The sequence below is a fragment of the Epargyreus clarus genome, unplaced genomic scaffold (assembly GCF_041222505.1).
Source record: "Epargyreus clarus isolate Ecla_fem2 unplaced genomic scaffold, WU_Ecla_fem_2.2 ptg000021l, whole genome shotgun sequence".
Lineage (NCBI taxonomy): Eukaryota > Metazoa > Arthropoda > Insecta > Lepidoptera > Hesperiidae > Epargyreus > Epargyreus clarus.
Genome location: NW_027332228.1, coordinates 14,328,382 through 14,347,816, shown reverse-complemented (window position 1 = coordinate 14,347,816; position 19,435 = coordinate 14,328,382). Strand labels below are relative to the sequence as shown.

The following is a 19,435-nucleotide window of genomic DNA, read 5'->3' as shown; positions in this document are numbered from 1 at the left end:
TGACAAGAAATACGTGCCTTATTAAAAAATCTTCAAATTCCATTTCATTGCATAATTATTGTAAAAATCTAATTACATTCCAAATAATAAAGTGCATTAGAAATATCATACTTAAAAATCTCAAACGTTTTTTTGCTATCTCTAATATAACAGGCACTGCGGCTAATTGCACAAAGATAAAAAGTATGTCAATCTTTAATAAACAGTGATGAAAGTAATAAACATTTCTACAAGAAATGTATCAAAAAAGATAAATTCTAATAATTATGTTACAAAAATGCAATAAATGTTTTATATTTGTTGGCTGTATGCCTATGTTATTTTTGTCACAATGTGATTGAATTCCAATAACAACAAACGAAGTGTCAATGAAAAATGTGAAAAGCGTGTAGTTTCCTCAAAATTAAACTAATAAACAAGGATAATTATCAACTGTAACTTCTTATTCAAAACATGTTAAATCTGTGAAGAGTGTGGTAAAATTGTATACACATATCGATCGCGTTCGATAGAAGTAACCATAATGGCAAGGTCGCCAACGGAGGACCCGCGATTCTGTGACATACAAAGCAACACATGGAAATACCCTTCGGAATCCGGCGAGAACTGTGCACCTGGCGCCATGGGCGAGAGGAACCAGCCGCCGTTGCAACCCAACTCCGGTATTTTGACAGATAACAACATATATAGCAGTACTAACTTCGGTAACGATGTTTATATGAATAAATTGTCGTATAACATGCAGACGGGCGATTGTGCGCCGAATAATGATGAAAAGATTCAGTTCAATGGAATGTCTAACATGCCGCGCGTCAATCGCCAGAATTATGGCAACGCGACCCTCAATTTGGGCAATGGACAGATGGTAAGAGTGTTTTATGACGAGAATAATCAGCAACTCATATTCCCGATGTCCGGACAGTATGACTTGTTCAGCCACAACCAAAATTTGTGTGATGTTCCCCTGCAATCATCCCAGCCCTCACATCTGTTCACTTTGAACCATGATTTCGGCATGAACAACAATGTTCATATGCAAACCCCATCTATGGTGCAGCCTACCATGCAGGGCAATACATTTAACCAAGACAATGTGAACCAGTCAAGCAATATACCAACTTCAAACTTCTTAAAAGAGGTCTTGGGTAATTGGGAACCCAATTCATCAGGAACATATTCTCCATTTGGACAGAACTATCCTTTGAACCATCCTGATGCACCAACAAACATTTTGTCCAACAATCCAATAATTGAACCAACAATTGCACAAACAAAAACTGAAGCATCTCCAAAAAGGAATGAAAACAGTCCTCTTGCTGACACAAGCACAAAAAAGCGCATTGTGGCTGAGGTGAAACCAATGCGGCCGTCATACTCTGATGTGTTGGCTAAGAACACGAGGAATAACCTCCAACCAGAGCCAGCACGGAAGGCAAAGCCACAAAGCAGTGTAGAGGCTAAAGTTTCAAGTAAGACCAGTGTTAAGCCTGAGAAACCAACAGAGAAAGTCAAACACTTAAATGACGAAAACAAACAAAAAAGTGAGAAGAAACCTCACAACAACACACATATATCATCGGGCAGTGAGTCTGGCGACATTAATACAGATGACAATGATAAACAGCAAAAACCAACCAAAAAGTCCAAAAATAAGCGAATGTCCCGCAAATGGTCATCACTCGATGACATTACCAACGAAGGAGACGTTGGTTACAACCAGGAAACTGAAAGCCAGTTTATGTTCATAGAGAACCACACAGAGAAGCCGGTAAAAAAAGAAAAAAAAGAGAAAGCAAAGAATATTGACAAAAATGCATCTTTAGACCTTGATTTTGACATAGAGGAAGAAGACCAATCCCAGTTCGTGTACCAAGATGGGCAAAGTGAGACTATAAAGACTCGGAGAAGGAAGGAACCGCGTATCTACCATAAGATCCCCAAGCCTTCCCAAGATAAGAAGAAATCCAATCAGACTAAAGTGAGGAGGAACAAACCTGGCTACTTGGGGCTTGCTCAGAACTATCTTGAGCACTGGGGCGGAGCTTCATGGAAGGCTTTGGTCTGGTTCTTCTATCTCCTGTCTGATATATGTGGAATGAGCATGCATCTATCTTTTGACTTGTAAGTTCTTAAATTTATTTTAGGCTTAATTTAAATATAATTTTTGTGTCACGGTTGCAATAGGACATAGATATGACTATTAATTAAGAAACAGAATAAATTGTTTCTGTTGTATTTCAATGACTGTCTATCTAGTTTTAATAGCATAATATTTGTGTAGATCTTTTATTTTTAAAATAATTTTTAATTGTACTTATAAGTTGCGGCAATACCAAGATCCATACAAAACTTGAATGATGCATGAATAGGTAAGGTCCCAATATGGTAAACAATGTATTAATTACAGGACTTTCCACACTTATCTTCTACCTTACACAATAACATACAGTATTAAAGGTAAATTTACGGTTCATTGAAAAATAATGCCTATACAACAAGACACAGTAATTATCTATTAATATAACAAATTTCTGACATAATAATGTTAGTGTAATATTATATAACATACTACCCTATTTACATATGCATATTTTATTATTGTAAAGTAGGCGAAATGCCAAAAAAGTAGGTGCCAAACAATATCCAAAGTTACAATATATTTTACAGTAATTGGTGGCATATGATATCTCTAACAACTGCACAAAAACCTGTTAATTTGGAAAAACATGCAAATTTTGTTAATAATATTTTGATGTTGTCCTTAATTTAGGAATGTTTTACAATATTTAAGTAGGTAAATATGTATAGTATTTATAATCAAGGATAACTTGTTCAATTAATTATTTTAATCTGTTAGTTATAATGAAAATATTTACCGCATTATCGTCTGGTACTAATAATCAATAATTACCAGTTTTTGCCTGCCAGAGTTTGAGAGTTGCCAATTTTTACCTACCTATATTAAATGTCAAACAATAATTGGCAAAAACTGGTTAAGATTATTTATTGTTAATGGTCATATGTGGTATGTCCAGCCATCTGCACTGGAGATCCATGATTGTGTACAATCCAGAACTTTCCACAACTTTCCGTAGCAAAGTAAATAGGCTTACCAAATCAAAGGACAAATTTATGATTCTGTCTTCCCAGAGAGCTTTGTATGACCAAGGTAATCTTGTAGACATTACACACCTTTGAGAACATTATGGGGCACTTACACTAATGGTGGTGATGGATAGGTCATTCTCACCATTACAACTATACCTATTTCTGGATCTCTACATTGGTGTGAGGGTGTGTTCTGGTTTGACAGATGTGTTTTGACCAAAATACTAACATGAGGTATTCCAACTTAGTCCATAGATACTTTAACCCTCAACCTCATTTAAGAATACTTTCCTATTGGGATTTTCCTAATTGGCCTATTGGGAATATGTCAATGGGTGTCATTGTCTATTTACCAACACCTTTCCACACAAGTAACAATTAATTTATATTCATGTACCTTTCAGATGCACATCAATTTTCACACAAACGTATGTGAGCTCTCAAGCTGTGTGGCGAAGCAGTAAAGATTGGCTCTCGAAACTCAGCGACAATAAGTATCTGATGTACATTGACAGGAAACTTGGACACACTCGCTTGGGCTTTTGGAGGAAGTTAAAATGGTTTAAGAAAGGTAAATACTTATTTTGAATTTATAATGAAAGGTTTAAAAGTTTAGTCAAGTAAGAGATTTTCTAAAACCTACTAGACATTGCTAGACACAAATACAAACTGAGTTAGATACTTACCACCATACAAGTAACCCCTAGTAAATATAAAGGCGCCCCATACTTGTAAATAGAAAGTGAAGACTGGTTTTAATCAAAGAATGTAAGGTATCTTATACACATTAATACTTTAAAGCATTACTCCCTGTTACAGCCAAATTTTACAATCATAAGCCTTTACTAATGTCAATTTAAGAAAGATTTCTCTAATTTAAGTAGTCAAAAATTATCATTTATGCAAGATATTTCTATGATATGAGAATTTTAATACACTTAACTTTTAGACAGTGGATTAGTGTATAATATAAATAGATATATGTTACTATTATTATCAGAAACAGAAACGGAAGGGGGTCAGGACTCGACAAAGCTGAACGCTAATATACCATTACCTGCTACCGGGGAGGAGGCGATGAAGAGACTTCTAGCTTGCAAAGGAAAAGACCCCTATAGGTACACCACACTTTATCTATTTACAAATTACGCTCAACACACTTATTATTGACTTATTGTAATGATATTTATTTTTGTTACTTTATTAAAGACTTCAAAATACATCTAGGCATTAATGACATATTAATGTCTCATAGATGGGTAGTAATCTTTTTCAGACTGAATGATGTTCGGCTAGGCTCTTGAAACTATTCACCCTAAGCTTAAGATGTGATGACATATTCGTTACTATTTCCTCAATATTAAAAATCAAGTACATTCTAGTAGTATTCCTTTTAACTTTTTACTTATAAGTAAACTTGATAGGTACTCAATAGTCAACAGTTTAATATTACTTGCTACTCTAATTAGAATTGTAGGAAATCTGTTAGAAGTCTAATTGGTTACCTTGTTATAAAAAACAATAATTCACCTATTTCTGCCTCATAACAGCAGTCTTAAAAGCTGCTGTGTTCTGGTCTGAATGGTGTGTTACGGGAGACATACTTTTCCGAGGCGTTCCAGCTTTCTCCTCAGGGGTAGCGCATCTGTGACCGACCTCAGGTAGGAATAACTAGTCCTGTCTACATGGGCTGATTAGAGATATCCATGGACGGCAGTAGCCACTTGCCATCATGTGGACTGCATGCTCGTCTGCTACTCCTATATTATAAAAAAAATGTTACAAGTATATTTCATCAACGCCTTCTTGCTCATGTCCCCAGCATCCTCGGTGTGAGCACGACGTGTACGGACGAGGAGATCAAGCGCTACTACCGGCGTCAGGCGTTCCTCGTGCATCCAGACAAGAATCAACAGCCCGGCGCCGAGGAGGCTTTCAAGATACTGCAGCACGCGTTCGATCTGATAGGGGAGCCGGTAAGGGAAATTTAACTAGAGATTTGTCGGTCAATCTCTTTATGAACAGTCCATTACCTCTGGTGGTCTGTTGCAAATTTTTAGATTGATGCCTGATACTAACAGAGGTTAAGTCTATTCTCTAATAATCGATGAGTTAGTAATGTTAAGACCTATTTAACTATGGTTAAATTTTGTTTGAATTTTCAATCCATTTCAATAGGCTACAATTGCCGTTAAGTTGTTAGTAGTTAAAAAAAAATGCAAATACATTTTAAAAATCACTTCCCAGTTCCAACACTTGTAGCCCGTTCTACTGTATGTGGGTAGGTGGGTATTTGTCTTGAGCGCATATGTCACTACTGTCATAAGGTGATTATTGGCTATGAGTCAGTCTGTGCGCGACCGTCGGCCCGAGCGCACGTGTATATGCGTTAGCTAGCCAAATAGTATTTCTATTAGTTTCACTACCTTCACTAACTTTGCATGTTCAATGGGTGCAAAAAAACAGACAGCTATACACTTAGGACAGAAATTATTCTCATTTTTTTAAATACATAAACACGATCAGTCTCTTTTATCTTAGCACCTAATATTTAAAAAACAAAATAGACAATTCAGGGTACCACTTCGTAATTTATGTTTCATGGAAAATAACGTATTCAAACCACAAATGCGATACTAAATTATGCATGTAAAACGGTGTTTAGTTTCAATGACAAACTTCAATATTTGAATTCTATTCATCCTAAATTATGTTGATAAAAGCAACTTCTTAACCTTGGAATCCAAAACATCGTGGACAAGGCGTGTCGTGAGATGAGATAAAAAAAAATCCACCAGAAACATGATCACACATAGTTCTGTCTTCGGCGTAAACTTTGCTAGTCTACTTTATGTTAATTTTGCAGGGCATTATAAATTCTTCTTTATTATTAATACAGTCATATAGGTCGGTAAAAAATTGACAAGTCATAAAAAAAGTAAATAGAAATGGTGTTCCTGCACGCTGTACAGGGCCGCACTGAAAACCAGTCGCCGGAGTCTGTTATATGCCACAGGCATCTGCAGAGATTGAGTGCGACCAATTTTGCTGCTGTATTGTATCGTTTACGTGTTCTTTTTTTTTGTATCGCTGCTATTATTATTATACTTTGCCTCTGCTTATAACAGCAGTGTTAAGCGCTGCTGTGTTCTGGTTTGAAGGGTGTGATAAGGTGGACATACTTTTCCGAGGCGTTCCAGCTTAGTCCTCAGGGGTGGCGGCGCATCTGTGGCCGACCTCCGGTACGATTATCGAATCATATCTGGAGTCGATTACAGATGTCCATGGGCGGCAGTAGCCACTTACCATCAGGTGGACTGCATGCTCGTCTGCTACTCCAAATTATAAAAAAGCATGTAAAATAAATGTTTTCTACTTCTATTTATCGGTTGCAGGAGCGTCGAGAGTTGTACGAGCGGCGAGCGCTGGAGTCGCGGCATGTTGAGGCGGCGTGGAGCGAGCTCAGCCAGCTGTTGGCCCAGCTGCAGGACAAGATGGAGTTCGCCGCTAATACTATACGGTGAGTTTGCTTATATATGTTCTTTGTCACGACACAACTATCTTTGTCTAGCGTTGTAGAAGTGACATGAGTACCTATGAAGTACTGGAAAATAAAGGAATGTGTTAATGTAGTTCTGCGTCATACCATTATGATGAATGTTCAATAGGATTCTTGTCGATATGCCTGAAATTTGGCTATATCCTTTTTCATGCAGACTGCATTTTACTTTCTTGAGTATATTGATTATTCCTTATACATTTGCGTTTGAATGTCTCCATTTCATTCATTCAGTTCTAAGAAAAAGTCGATAGAGTAGAACTCCTTTTTGTCCTACCCGAAGTTTGCTAAATGCATTGCTGCCCCCTGAAGATTAAATTGGAATGCCGCGGGAAATTATTTCTCGCTTATCACATCCTCCAAAGTGGAATACAGCTAATCTTAACAATGTTGATTTATTTATTTATTTTAAGGTTCACCAACATTAGATACACCATCGGTCTTTAACTTCTAACACATGATTAATTGTTCAATCGTGTTCTTGCTATTACAGGTGAACACAGCTTACATATTTATTTTTACAAAACAATGTTATTTAAGACAAAAATATGTGAGGCGGTGGAGCCTCCAAAGTCTAAACACAAGATTTCTACCATCTTAATCGAAGTCGATGTTATATTTGCACGTGTTTATTTGAATTGTTTGTAGTTGCACGAACTGCGGTCGGCGGCACAAGCGCGTGCTGACGGAGCGGCCGTGCTACGCCGCGCGCTACTGCGTGCAATGCAAGATACGACACTCTGCCAAGGAGGTACGTTTTAATGTTATATCAGTAATCTATCTAGCCAAAATGTAAACAAGTCTAACGCTCTTCATTATTAATCTAATTAATAGACAAAACTGTATGCTAAAGATCCAAATTTGACAATTTAATTTAACTTTACATAGATTGATTAATTAAGGCCATTCATTCGTATCACACGTTTTAGCATAATACTGTTATTTTAATTGATTTCATGGAAAATTACTAATATTGGCCATCAACATGCATTCAAATAAAATAATTTGTTAAGTTAGTCGGTTGGTTAGTTATCATGATTTTTACTATTCCATTATGTTCTAATTATTCCAACGTAATTGATGCATACATTTGATTATTGTCCTATACAATAAACTTTATATTATCAGGGTGACATCTGGGCGGAGTCGAGCATGATGGGTCTACTGGTGATGTACTACGCCTGTATGGATGGCGCAGTGTATCAGATCACGCAGTGGGCCAGCTGTCAGGTATAAACATAATATATACATTATACAGAGGAATAGAGTATATATTGCAATTCAATTACTAATATAAGTTTTGGGGCAGATCGATATGTCAGTCATACTGTCATACATTAAATCCTCGGAAATGATAGGGCGTCTTCAATCAAGTTCACAAGTAAAAATCCATTTTCTATTCAAATTCTGAGTTGGTTTCATAATCAATGTCTATGGACGTTAACAGTTCATTTGCTCGTTTGTTTTTTTAATCATATGCAAATAATTGGTTAAGTGTAAGTCGAACTCTCATTCACCTCACCGTTTTCATATTTTTTGTATTTATTATATCAGTCATTGAGAAAAATTGAACTTTCTACTTATTATGCTTCAGTAGATAAAGCAAAAAACGTCGAAAAATAGAGGTTTGTTGTATGGCAACGCTCATTTATTTTTAATATATTTTTATTCTGTAAAAAATCAAGTATCTATCTATAACGGTTCAGGAGATAGAGCCCTGTAACAGATGGATAGACAGTGGAGTTCAGAGTTCCAGTTTTACCCCTTGTGTACGGAATTCTAAAGAGATGTAAGGTAACCCGGTTTGTGTGTGTGTTTCCAGAAGAAGAACCTGAAGCAGCTGCGGCCGGACTGCCACGTGGTGCAGTACCGCATCGTGCTGGGTGCGCGCGCGCCCACCGACATCGCGCCCCGCGCTGCAACGCAGTCAGTACACCGCGTGTTACACTCCACATAGTATACACTGCACAACGTGTGTCGCTCACTGTACACGGCGTGACGTATTACGTCATCGCGCAAGCCACACTCAGCACAGTACACACATAACATCTTTATGGAGCTTCTTTCGCCGCTTCTTCTACATAACGAAACACCTTGTGTAGTGGTGGTAGTTGTATTGACTTTCAAAAAGTACTCTGTAAAGAACCTATTTTGAATTAAAAAAAAATATTTGATTTGATCACACTTCGCATACGGTATACGGTGTAATGCATACCGTGCCGTGTGTTATGAGTACTTCGCGTATACGCAGCACTATACAGGGTGAATTTTTAAAACGGGCCTTCAGGGCCAAATCCGAAACTATAAGGATTAGCGAAAAATGCTGAAAGGAGTTACGAGGCCGATTTTGATAAAAACTAAAACTGCATCATTACTTTTTTAAAATATTTTTTTCCTTAGCCGGGAATCGAACGAGTTCATTTTGAAAAAAATGACACTTCTATATTATTTCACTATCTGATAGTGTCGCATATAAGGATCAAATTCTGGGAAGTAATGTTATGTGACAAATTAAAGGAAAAGGAAAATTTTGAAGAAAATGCGTATTTTTCCATACATTGGCATACTAATCCTTAAGGATTATACATAACAAATGATTTATGTATAATTCTTTAGAAACAGACATAAGTCATACCATTTAAGAATTTGTTGGTTAATCCACTAATTATTCGATGTTATGACTATGACATACGGCTTAGTATGAAAAAGTAATAGTTTGGCAAATAAGTTACCGCCGTTTTTGGGATTTATTTCTTAATGAAAATAGATAACTGATTAAATAGTAAATTGTTATTGTTTGTTGTTTACAACTTCGTTTCAACGTTAAACATGATTTTCTATATCTCTTTTTTTAGTCATCACTCGGATTTGACTCTAAAAAGTAATTCTCGCAATTGTCAACTTTACATCTGTATTAAACGAAACTCCGCCCATAGCAAGTAAATCTATTTTAATGGTCCTAAAAATAACCTTAGCTAAGTCGGACATAAAAATATAAATTATTGGGAAACAAAACGTCAATTTCGAATGATTAGAAACATTGAGCCAAAAAAAATGTTAATACACGAAATGTTTAAATTGATGAATGGCGGGAACTTAACTGCCAAATTAATATGAAAAAATATCTATTTTCTTAAAATTGAGGCTTTTCCTTCAGTTTGTCATTTATCATTACTTTCCAGATTTTGATCCTTATAAGCAACACTATCAGATAGTGGAATAATATAAAGGGTGCATTTCTTTTTCAAAATGAACTCGTTCGATTCCCGGCTAGGGAAAAAGTTTTTTTAAAAAAGTAATGATGCAGTTTTAGTTTTTATCAAAATCGGCCTCGTAACTCCTTTTAGCATTTTTCGCTAATCCTTATAGTTTCAGATTTGGCCCTGAAGGCCCGTTTTAAAAATTCACCCTGTATACTACACACCGGAGATTGTGCACTGCATTTTGTAGACTATACCCCGCATTGCGCGCGCCGCGCAGTACACCTCACATCCAACACAATACACACCGCACACTGTAATTCGCATACTGTACAATATGACGCATAATGCTCAAATCTCGAAAAAAAGACACAGCATACACCGATACACACGCAGCGCTTTACACTCTACACTGGTGATGGTGCACCACATGTTGCGCACGGTACCTTGCACACACCCGTCTGTACTTTATACTACACTTACAGCGTAGTATAAATCACACACTGCATAACTCATTACAATAATTATGTCTGCATTCCTTTACTTTGTTATAACTGGAAAAAAGCTTCCAGTATATTCTTCCAGTGTAGATTCGTGAACGACGAGGTAACTTGCATTAGATGTTTTCAGACCTACATTAAGATGCTCAAGCATTAAAAGTATACGTCTATCTCTAACCTGTAACATTACACGTTATACTTCTGTCACCTCATCTAACTAACATAACATCTTAAATTAACATTTTTTATTTACTCTTTATTGACCAAGGCGGACTTAATGCTAAATAGTAGTATAACTTTATGTAAACATCCACTATAATAATCTAAAAACTTACTATCCCGCAGCCACGACCCCAACCTCGAGGAGTTCCTGCACAACCTGTACAACAAGTCCGGCGCGCCGCCCCGCCCGCCCGCCGACGCCAGCAAGCGCCGCAACAAGAAGACCAAGCCCTAACTCCGTACACACCACCGGCTTGACTATCGTACACCGTAGCTATAACAGGTATTTGTGATCCGTAACAGGTATTTGTGAACCGTAACAGGTATTTTTGGTCTGTAACAGGTATTTCTGATCCGTAAGAGGTATTTGTGATCCGTAACAGGTATTAATGATCTGTAACAGGTATTTATACTGATTAGCGTACATACTAGGTAATAGATATGTTACAAGTGGTTACTATCAGTCGTATCGTATCGTCCAATAGAATACAACCTGTCGTGTCTTTTGTACAATAATAATGTTACAGTGACGTCACAGGCGCGTAACACGGCCAGTAGTATTGTCTCCAATAGAATGTGATGTTATAGTGACGTAACAGTTATATAACACTTGGGCAGTCGTATTGTCCAATAGAATTGTTACAGTGACGTCACAAAGAAAGCTACACAGACAAGAAAATGTAATAGATTCCTTAATGGCAATGATTTTTCATCTGTATAAGTTTACAAACTCATGGTGGTATACAGACGCATACCCTTTGCTTCAGTCCTTTGATCGGGCTCTATTTAAGATCTATTTGTTAGTATATATCTTGTATTAGGCATCTATGTAGATTTTTCCTTACTTTTATTGTCAACTCAAATTTACAACTTAACAAACTTATTTACGCACGGTATAGATCTGTTACCTCATCGTTTAAAATGCAAAACCACGATCCAGCACAACACTTAAAGTAGACAAATATCCTAACCACTTAACTAAACGGATTGTCATTAATTGTAAACTTTATGGTTCAGCATTGATTCAACGACAATGAAAGATCTCAACGGATAGTACGATAGTCAAGAATCGGTATTATTATTACAACGCACCTCCCTAACTCAGGGGCGAACGTGGAATTTCGTTTTGAATTGAATCAAATGTGAAATAAATAGTCGAAAACAAATTTCACGTTCGCCGCTCCGTCAAAAACAATGTTATCTGTGAAAACATGCCTTTGATAAATGAAAAAAGTATAAAAAATATTATATTTAATAAATACGCATTATGAAATATTCTGTAAAGTTATATAAAGCATTGAAGATGAATATAAATAGCGATGAATAATTATAACAGATACCACTACCCAAAGGTGGAATAGCAAATCTCTATGTTCGAAAATTCTATTGTTTAAAATGTAAATTTGGATAAATTGATTATAAATAGCAGTCGTCAACTTTCTGGGATAGATAGATGATTACATGTTTAAAGCTCCTTATTTATAATGGATCTATCCAATTTTTACAAGCTATAAATTTTAATTTGAAAATATTTTAAGAAATTGTCACATGTCCATCTTTAGTAGGCAAAACATTGGACAGATTGATTATTAATAACGACCGTTAAAGGTCAAATGGCGATCAATTTAGTGGCTTACTGTGACCACATCAATATTAAAATGAGACAGTCTCAAATTTTACAAATTTTGTTACGAATAGAGATTTGATATTCCTACTTTGGCTGGCAATAAATATATTTATGACGAGTAAAGTTAGACTAGACCGAGTTACTTTGATATACATAATTATGGTACGTCGTGTTGCGTCAGGAATTAAATTATAGTTAACCTCCCCTACTACAAATGACTTTAAATCAACTGTTGTATTCGCCATGCCTCTCATAAAACACATAACAACAATTTTTATTTATTGAGAATTCACACAGATTCATACTATTGACTATATTAAATTTTGTATGAAATGTTCTTATTTGTTCTTACATCTTCTCATTTGACTGTAATTAGGTATACACTTTAAATAAATATTGAGAGTATGATTTATTGTCAATAATATAGAACTAATTTTGTTTATTCTGTATCATTTTAATTAAATAAACTAATCGTTATAATCATTGACAATTTTCAAAAATATTTTCTTTTTTATTTATTAAAAATATGATTTACTAACAAACATTTTGGACCGACACTGTAATAAATCATTGTATTTAAATGTTCAGAAAATAAAAAAAATATTTTTCATATAACAGTTTCATTAACAGTGTTTATAAAAGTTCATATTGTTTTGACATATTATTTTTAAATGTATAATTTTATTATAAATTGTTGTAATCCCAGTTATACTTTACAGTACAAATACAAATATATCATTCGTTTTATTAATTATTATATTAACTTATTTATGGTAATACGACGTAATGTCATTATACAATGCCCAAAATGTACACTTTTCTATTGATTCAACAGAATATTGTGCTAAAGTTATGATTATTATATATTTTTATTGAATTACCAATGTTTGTACTGTTACCGTGCAATAAAGTTATTAATATTATTCATAAAATCTATCACGACAATCTAACATATGACATTTATTTTAATATTTGACTTTATATCCACACTAAAAACCATTTGTAAATTATACGTTTGCCAATATTATCTCTCACTTGTATCATAACTGAAGGCAAATCTTAAATTGTGTAAACCTATTTTTGTTCATATATACAACATAATGTATTAAATATTTTTCAAATCTTAAAATCATTGACATGTTTATATGAAATGTTAAAGTTATATGCAATAATTATTTAAACATATTTTTTGTTTAATGGAATTTTATGAACGAAATATTTCATGTATTAAGAGTATATTCACATTTTCGTGTATTGGGGAGAAAGATTGTTTTATTGTTAAATTGTATTGAAGTAATCGAAACATATTTACTTTATATGAACGGTACCGTATAGTACAATATTGCATTCATATTTTATTAAATGTTTGACGAACATTATTTTTGAGTAATTTTAATTATCTTAAAAGTCACAGTTATGTTGGCTTAAGGTTCGAATAAAATTAAATATTTTAATATAAACAGTCGAATAACTAAGAATTTGTTATATCTGTTTTAATATTTATCTGTAAGTCGACAACGTCTTCAAATTAACATTGTGATTGAAAAACCAGCCTTAAATTAATGTCTATATATTTTTATAAGGCACATGCCATACAAAAGGGATGGAAAATGCGGAAGAGATGTGAATAATGACAATCAAATTGTATATCTACATAGGATAGGACAAATAATTTTAGTGTTGAGTCGCAACTCTCACATAAGTCCACACTCTTACCGCCAGACTCTTCAGTGTGGCCTGTGCCTAACAAAACAAAGAAAAAAATACAATAACTAAGATTGAATTGAATATTTTGTTTATCACTATAACATCGTACAGTAAATGTATTGTGGTTTCAACATTGTGCCTTGTTCGGTTATACCTCTTCTTTAGGCTGTCGGCTTACAAGACGATGACGTACATATAATTTTAGCAGAGCACCGTATCGATGTGGTGTCTCACTGCCTTTACTAGAGATTAAAATTGGTTAATGTTAGGCTAGGAACAGCCCGCTGTCCCCGACGTTCGCCGTGCGTAGGCATTCGCGCTTCATGTGTCAGTAAAGATGTGGAAATGTAACTGCCTTTTATTTTTATGTACCTACTCACCTATTTTCTGAAGATATTTTGAGGTGATATAGCCAGAGGGGCATATAAAGTATGTGTTGGTTCTACCAAGTTTTAAAAATAACTTTATTGCTAGCAGGAACACTGATGCTAAAAAGAGATAACATATCAGTTTATTTCTTTTCTTGGGAAATTGATATAGTTATAAAAAAATAGGTATATGTTTCTTTGCCGTTAGACCCTGAAGACCTTGTTTATGAAACTCAATAAGTAGATCGAATTGAGCATAGTATAAAATACAATAAATGACTGACCAAAGATTAATTTTAAATGGTTTCTGGTGCACATAAGCATCTACAAACAACTCAAAATTAAAACTGAGAAGAACATAGAAATTACAACAATTAATGATGAAATAAAATTAAAAATACGGGTATGTTACACATAAAAACTATATTATTTACAAATTATTGTCATATCATCATTTCCTTTACCAGCACGATCGGTGACAATGCAGTTCTCGTAATTCCACTTCGGGAATATTCGCTTGTATAGGTTGAGCAGTACCGTGTCTTGAGACTTGAGCTGGCCGTCGAAAACACACTTCATGTGGCCGTGGGTACCTGGATATTAAATATTTTTTTTAAATTTGGTTATGACGCGGCGTGAGACAGAAAGGTATGGATGAAACTTTTTTCAGCGGATACGACTAAGGGTCACGTTATGATAATTATATCAAATTATTATCTATTTACAGATAATTATGATAAGTGCCAATTATTTAGTAACATAGTATTGTTTTTAATAGTTTCAATTCATGCACGCATTTTTCTTATCAATGACGCCATAATTGTACAATTTCTTACATCATAAATACAAACCTAATTCCTAAGTAACATGCAGTCCACTTAACCACTGTCCATAACACCATACACATTGTGGTGGCGTCAGTTACATTACATTTATAAGGAACATATTTCGAACATAAAATACCTAATGGTTCCTTGATGTGTCCCGTGCGACCATACTTCGTCCTGAGCTTGCAAGGCTTGAAGTACACAACATCATCTCTATTGAAGAACATGAATCTTATCACAGCTGACTTCTTGTGTACCTGTAAATTGAGATATTTCCTTTTTAGGTTCAAAACAGTTATCCAACCAGTAAAAAGTGTTAAAAAAGTTATCAATTTATATTATCTATACATTTTTAACAACGATCAGAATAAATATAATGGCAACAATTATAAATTTACACTTATAAAATTATGGCGACATCGATTTTACTACAAAAAGTGCAAAATAAGTGTTGCCACATATTTTCATAAAAACTTTCATCAAATTGTATTATCATAAGTAAACAACTTATTTCTATTAGCTGTCTTAATATAATTTCCATATAGCTATATTTGAAAATGTTACCTTATATGGATGACCAGATAGAACAATCCTCTTGATTACTAATCTATCTGGGTTACATGATAACAGCACTCCAGATGCAACTAACTGCAGATCTGTGTTCTTTTTTTCCTGAAATATGAAATACATGAATAAAAATTATCTAAATTTATATATAATTTTCTTTATAAGAAGAAAATATTTTCTACATAGGTACTCAGTCTAGTGTTAATAAAGAATTATAGATATTATTTTCAAAATTCTTGTCTTTTTATAAAAGTTTTAAATCTATATTTGTAGACTATAGCTTATTTAAAAATTGAATGTGACTAATAACATCTCTCGTACCTTAAAACATAGTACTGAAGATGGACTAAACTGAATGGGTGCAAAGAATGATGCAACACATGTTGTTGCAGGCTGGAAGAACCTCTCGTACTGAAAAAAAATGAATAAAAGTCAAGTTTTAATGTATGATTATAGTTATGTCATAAAATAGCAAGGTATAACTTGAATGGGTCACGATTACATGTAATTTGAGTCATGAAAGATTCCTGACATGGCTATTTGGGTTCCTTTGTGTCTGTCCATAGCCCCTACAACACTAAAACCCTAGAGTCCTGCACTAGGTATTTTAGTTTGGGAATATGAAACTAGAAAGTTTACAACTTCCGAAAGTTAAGACATTCGTCTATTTTTTATTATATTCATATTTAGCAAATACTCTATTACTCACCTTATGCTTACTCCCATTTGTATGTTGACTGAAAATCGGATTCACAATGAACCTCCTATACCCCACTTGGAATATCAAGCGTTCTTTACTCTTGATAGGCTCATCACTAGCGCCTGTACGTTTGAGCACCACATTCATCAAGGACATCTTGTGCTCATGAGGCAGTAAACCAAACACTGATAGAGGGTTCTTAGTGTTAGCTGCATGGAACACCTTCCAGAGATCCTGACGCACATCTTTTACATGGATTGTTATATAGGCTCCGTACTGAAAACATTTGAAGGAAATAATATAAGTGTCTACTCTTGAGTCAATTCTAAAATCTTATTGGAAATTTAATATGATTTAGTTAAATAAAGAAAACCACTAAAAATCCTACATATTTTTTCAATAAAACGTAATTAATGGTCTTTAGATCAGTGAATCAGTTTATCTTGTGTTTCTTTTATAGGTTTTGCGTAACTAAGAGATACATATGTACATGTATAGAAAGTAATATGGGCTAATTTTAATCACAATACACATAGTAATCTAACCTGTTCCATAATGCTTATATAGATTCTGTTCATTTTATTATAAGTCAGTTATTGAACTCACCATATTAACAAGACTTTCTTCAAGCTCTTTATAAACTCTCCTCCTGGTACGATCGTAATTCTCAAACTGAAATATTTTTGCAAAGTCAGCAGGTAAGTTTTCCTTGGGGTCCCAAGGAGATGTCCTGAAGGACTCCAGTCCTCTGTACCGCATGAACCGTTCCTTTGCAGGCACATCTTGGGGAGTGTCCACCTCATCAGGAAACTGCTGGTCTTCACGAGCCGCCGCCAACTTCTGCAGCATCTCATGTTCCTCAGCTGCATCGATTGTTGCATCATATTTCTCATCAGTTGGACCGACTTCAGATTCTGTGACAGATGCAAAGTCATTATCTTCCTCGTCAGCATCTTTGTCAGAGTTCTCTTCCTCGCAGGACATGAACTCATCATCATCATCAGGATCCTCATCACTTCCGCCAACTGAACCATCGTCCTCAGCATCAGATTCCACTATCCAAGCTGCCTGGTAATCAGACCAGCCTTTAGGGACCTTCTTGACCTGTTTTTTCTTGACTTGACTTCTCCTTGTGTCCATATTTGATTGCTTAATCTCTTCTTCAGTGGGCCAAGTTTGTTCGGCATCCATATCATCCGGAATGTTCTCAGCTTGAAGACTCTCTTGCTTAACTGGATCCGGAACTTGTAACACTACTACACTATTACTATTAGTGACATCAGTGTCCATAGTATCACCTTTCACATTTTCTTTCCCCAAATACAGAGGATGTGGATCATATACACCATCAATCCGAGACATTTGAAAATCGCCAAGTCCAGTGATATGGACTAATCCATTCACATTTAAAGGCATGCCTTTTAAGTATCCAGTTAGTTTTAAGGTTCCACTTTCACCTTCAGCATCTGGTACATATTCAACTTCTTCTGCTAACATGTAAGGTCTCTTTTCCCTGTGATGAATGATGTTGCGTTTCTGATTACCGATCCTACGTAGCACATTCAACCCATCACAACTCTTGTCAAGTTGCATTACTTTTTCTTCTGGGAGCCACTTTGAAATAAGTTTTTGGACATTTTGTTTTTCACTTGTTCTTTTCTTGGGATGTACGCCTTCAATGTCCATGGCCACAACCACAGGGGTTGGCATCCCCTGTGCCATGGATAGAGCAAGAACCCTCTCACCCCATTCATCCACTGGTTCATCTAGAGCTGAGCTGACAAAGAGAACTGTGTCGGCAGTTTTTAACGCATCAAGAAGTGCAAAGTCATTGCCAACTTCAGGGCAAACAAAAGAGAACCTTTGCTTGAAATTTGGTAAGCTGCAAAAAGTAATAATCAAATAGAATTTACTTTTATTTTACATAATACAAAATTGCAATAATAATCTTTTACTTCAATGTAATTTATAGGATTTTTACTAGAAGGATGAAAATCCGGAATAATATAGAACATGTAGTACAGCTAGACAGAGCTACAAGTCATTATCAATAAATTGCAAAATAGTAGGAATAGTAAGTAAATATTGTATTTATTTGCTAAGAACTAAATATGTCTTTAAGTAACTTTGTTAAGGCTATGTATGTGCGGCTGTTTGTATTTTATCTACTCCCTTACCTAATATGTAGGACGCCGGTATCAGATTGAGTTACACCTATACCTTCATAGCAAGTCTTCAAGATAACCAACGCGGATTGCACGTCTAACTGAGCGTTCAAGGGCACCACACACACCAGGAACGGAGGGTTGCGTATCCCGCCCAGCGCGCGTTTCTTCGAAAACGCCTCCTCGCGCTTATTCTTACGAATTTGCATCGCCTGGTGGCGCCGCTCATCCTTTTTCAGAATATGACGATTGCGACGCACAATTTCCTTCACATTGACTTTGCCTACAATGCAAACTTAAGTTAAAAACGCGCTCAAATATGAAACCAATATAAACCACATAAAAGATAACCTAACCTTTCACTGCAGACGCTATTCCGCGCTTAGATCTGTGCCGAGACTTATGAGCCTTATTGCTCTGCTTAAGATTACCAGGACGATGAGCTTGCTGCATTTCTAAAAGGCTGAAATTTTAGATTTCACAGTAAATAGATTTGTTTATAAGTGTAACTGTGTAACACATGCTTTGAATAAAAACAGTGATGGAAAGATTGAAGTTTGAAAATTTTGAAATTGAAAAATGACAATCGACAAGACATTGACTTCACAGCAGGGGAATCTTTTTTTTTTGTTTATTTTTAAAGGTGTTTTACGGCCTTGGCTTTTTGCCCTTCGACCTAAGTTTATTTCGCAGGGGAATAATAAGTGATACAGATTATATATACAACCGTAAAGTCAAACACAGACTTAAATAATCATAACCCTTATTTATTATTGTTAGCATTACTAAATAGTAATAGTATAGTAGTAATAATATACTCCAATTACTGCCATAACTGGTCTGTTAGCTTTATCTGCTCTGAAATACGTTAATATTACTTCTATG

The 19,435-nt window shown here is 35.1% G+C and overlaps 2 protein-coding genes across 2 annotated transcripts; one reads left to right on the top strand and one right to left on the bottom strand.

Annotated features, from left to right (window-relative positions):
• Positions 1–354: 354 nt before the first annotated feature.
• On the top strand, positions 355–11,027 carry LOC140750710 (uncharacterized). The gene is made up of 9 exons (XM_073084405.1): positions 355–2,121; positions 3,513–3,679; positions 4,109–4,226; positions 4,931–5,084; positions 6,504–6,628; positions 7,316–7,418; positions 7,796–7,897; positions 8,490–8,593; positions 10,713–11,027. The coding sequence occupies exons 1-9, from the start codon at positions 524–526 to the stop codon at positions 10,822–10,824; spliced, it is 2,583 nt and encodes an 860-aa protein (XP_072940506.1). The 5' UTR covers positions 355–523; the 3' UTR covers positions 10,825–11,027.
• Positions 11,028–14,695: 3,668 nt separating this feature from the next.
• On the bottom strand, positions 14,696–19,079 carry Tsr1 (Tsr1 ribosome assembly factor). The gene is made up of 8 exons (XM_073084260.1): positions 18,907–19,079; positions 18,563–18,833; positions 16,992–18,267; positions 16,395–16,661; positions 16,007–16,096; positions 15,683–15,790; positions 15,255–15,375; positions 14,696–14,884 (listed from the first exon to the last, which is right to left on the bottom strand). The coding sequence occupies exons 1-8, from the start codon at positions 19,001–19,003 to the stop codon at positions 14,718–14,720; spliced, it is 2,397 nt and encodes a 798-aa protein (XP_072940361.1). The 5' UTR covers positions 19,004–19,079; the 3' UTR covers positions 14,696–14,717.
• Between the last annotated feature and the right edge of the window lie 356 nt (positions 19,080–19,435).

What these genes read in the sequence shown, in the direction of transcription:
- LOC140750710 (XM_073084405.1), top strand. Translation starts at nt 524, where the DNA reads ATGGCAAGGTCGCCAACGGAGGACCCGCGATTCTGTGACATACAAAGC. An exon ending in TACGACACTCTGCCAAGGAG is followed by an intron (nt 7,419 to 7,795) that starts GTACGTTTTAAT and finishes TTATATTATCAG; the next exon opens with GGTGACATCTGGGCGGAGTC. An exon ending in CGCAGTGGGCCAGCTGTCAG is followed by an intron (nt 7,898 to 8,489) that starts GTATAAACATAA and finishes GTGTGTTTCCAG; the next exon opens with AAGAAGAACCTGAAGCAGCT.
- Tsr1 (XM_073084260.1), bottom strand. Translation starts at nt 19,003, where the DNA reads ATGCAGCAAGCTCATCGTCCTGGTAATCTTAAGCAGAGCAATAAGGCT. An exon ending in AATAGCGTCTGCAGTGAAAG is followed by an intron (nt 18,834 to 18,906) that starts GTTAGGTTATCT and finishes TTTGCATTGTAG; the next exon opens with GCAAAGTCAATGTGAAGGAA. An exon ending in ACCGGCGTCCTACATATTAG is followed by an intron (nt 18,268 to 18,562) that starts GTAAGGGAGTAG and finishes TACTTTTTGCAG; the next exon opens with CTTACCAAATTTCAAGCAAA.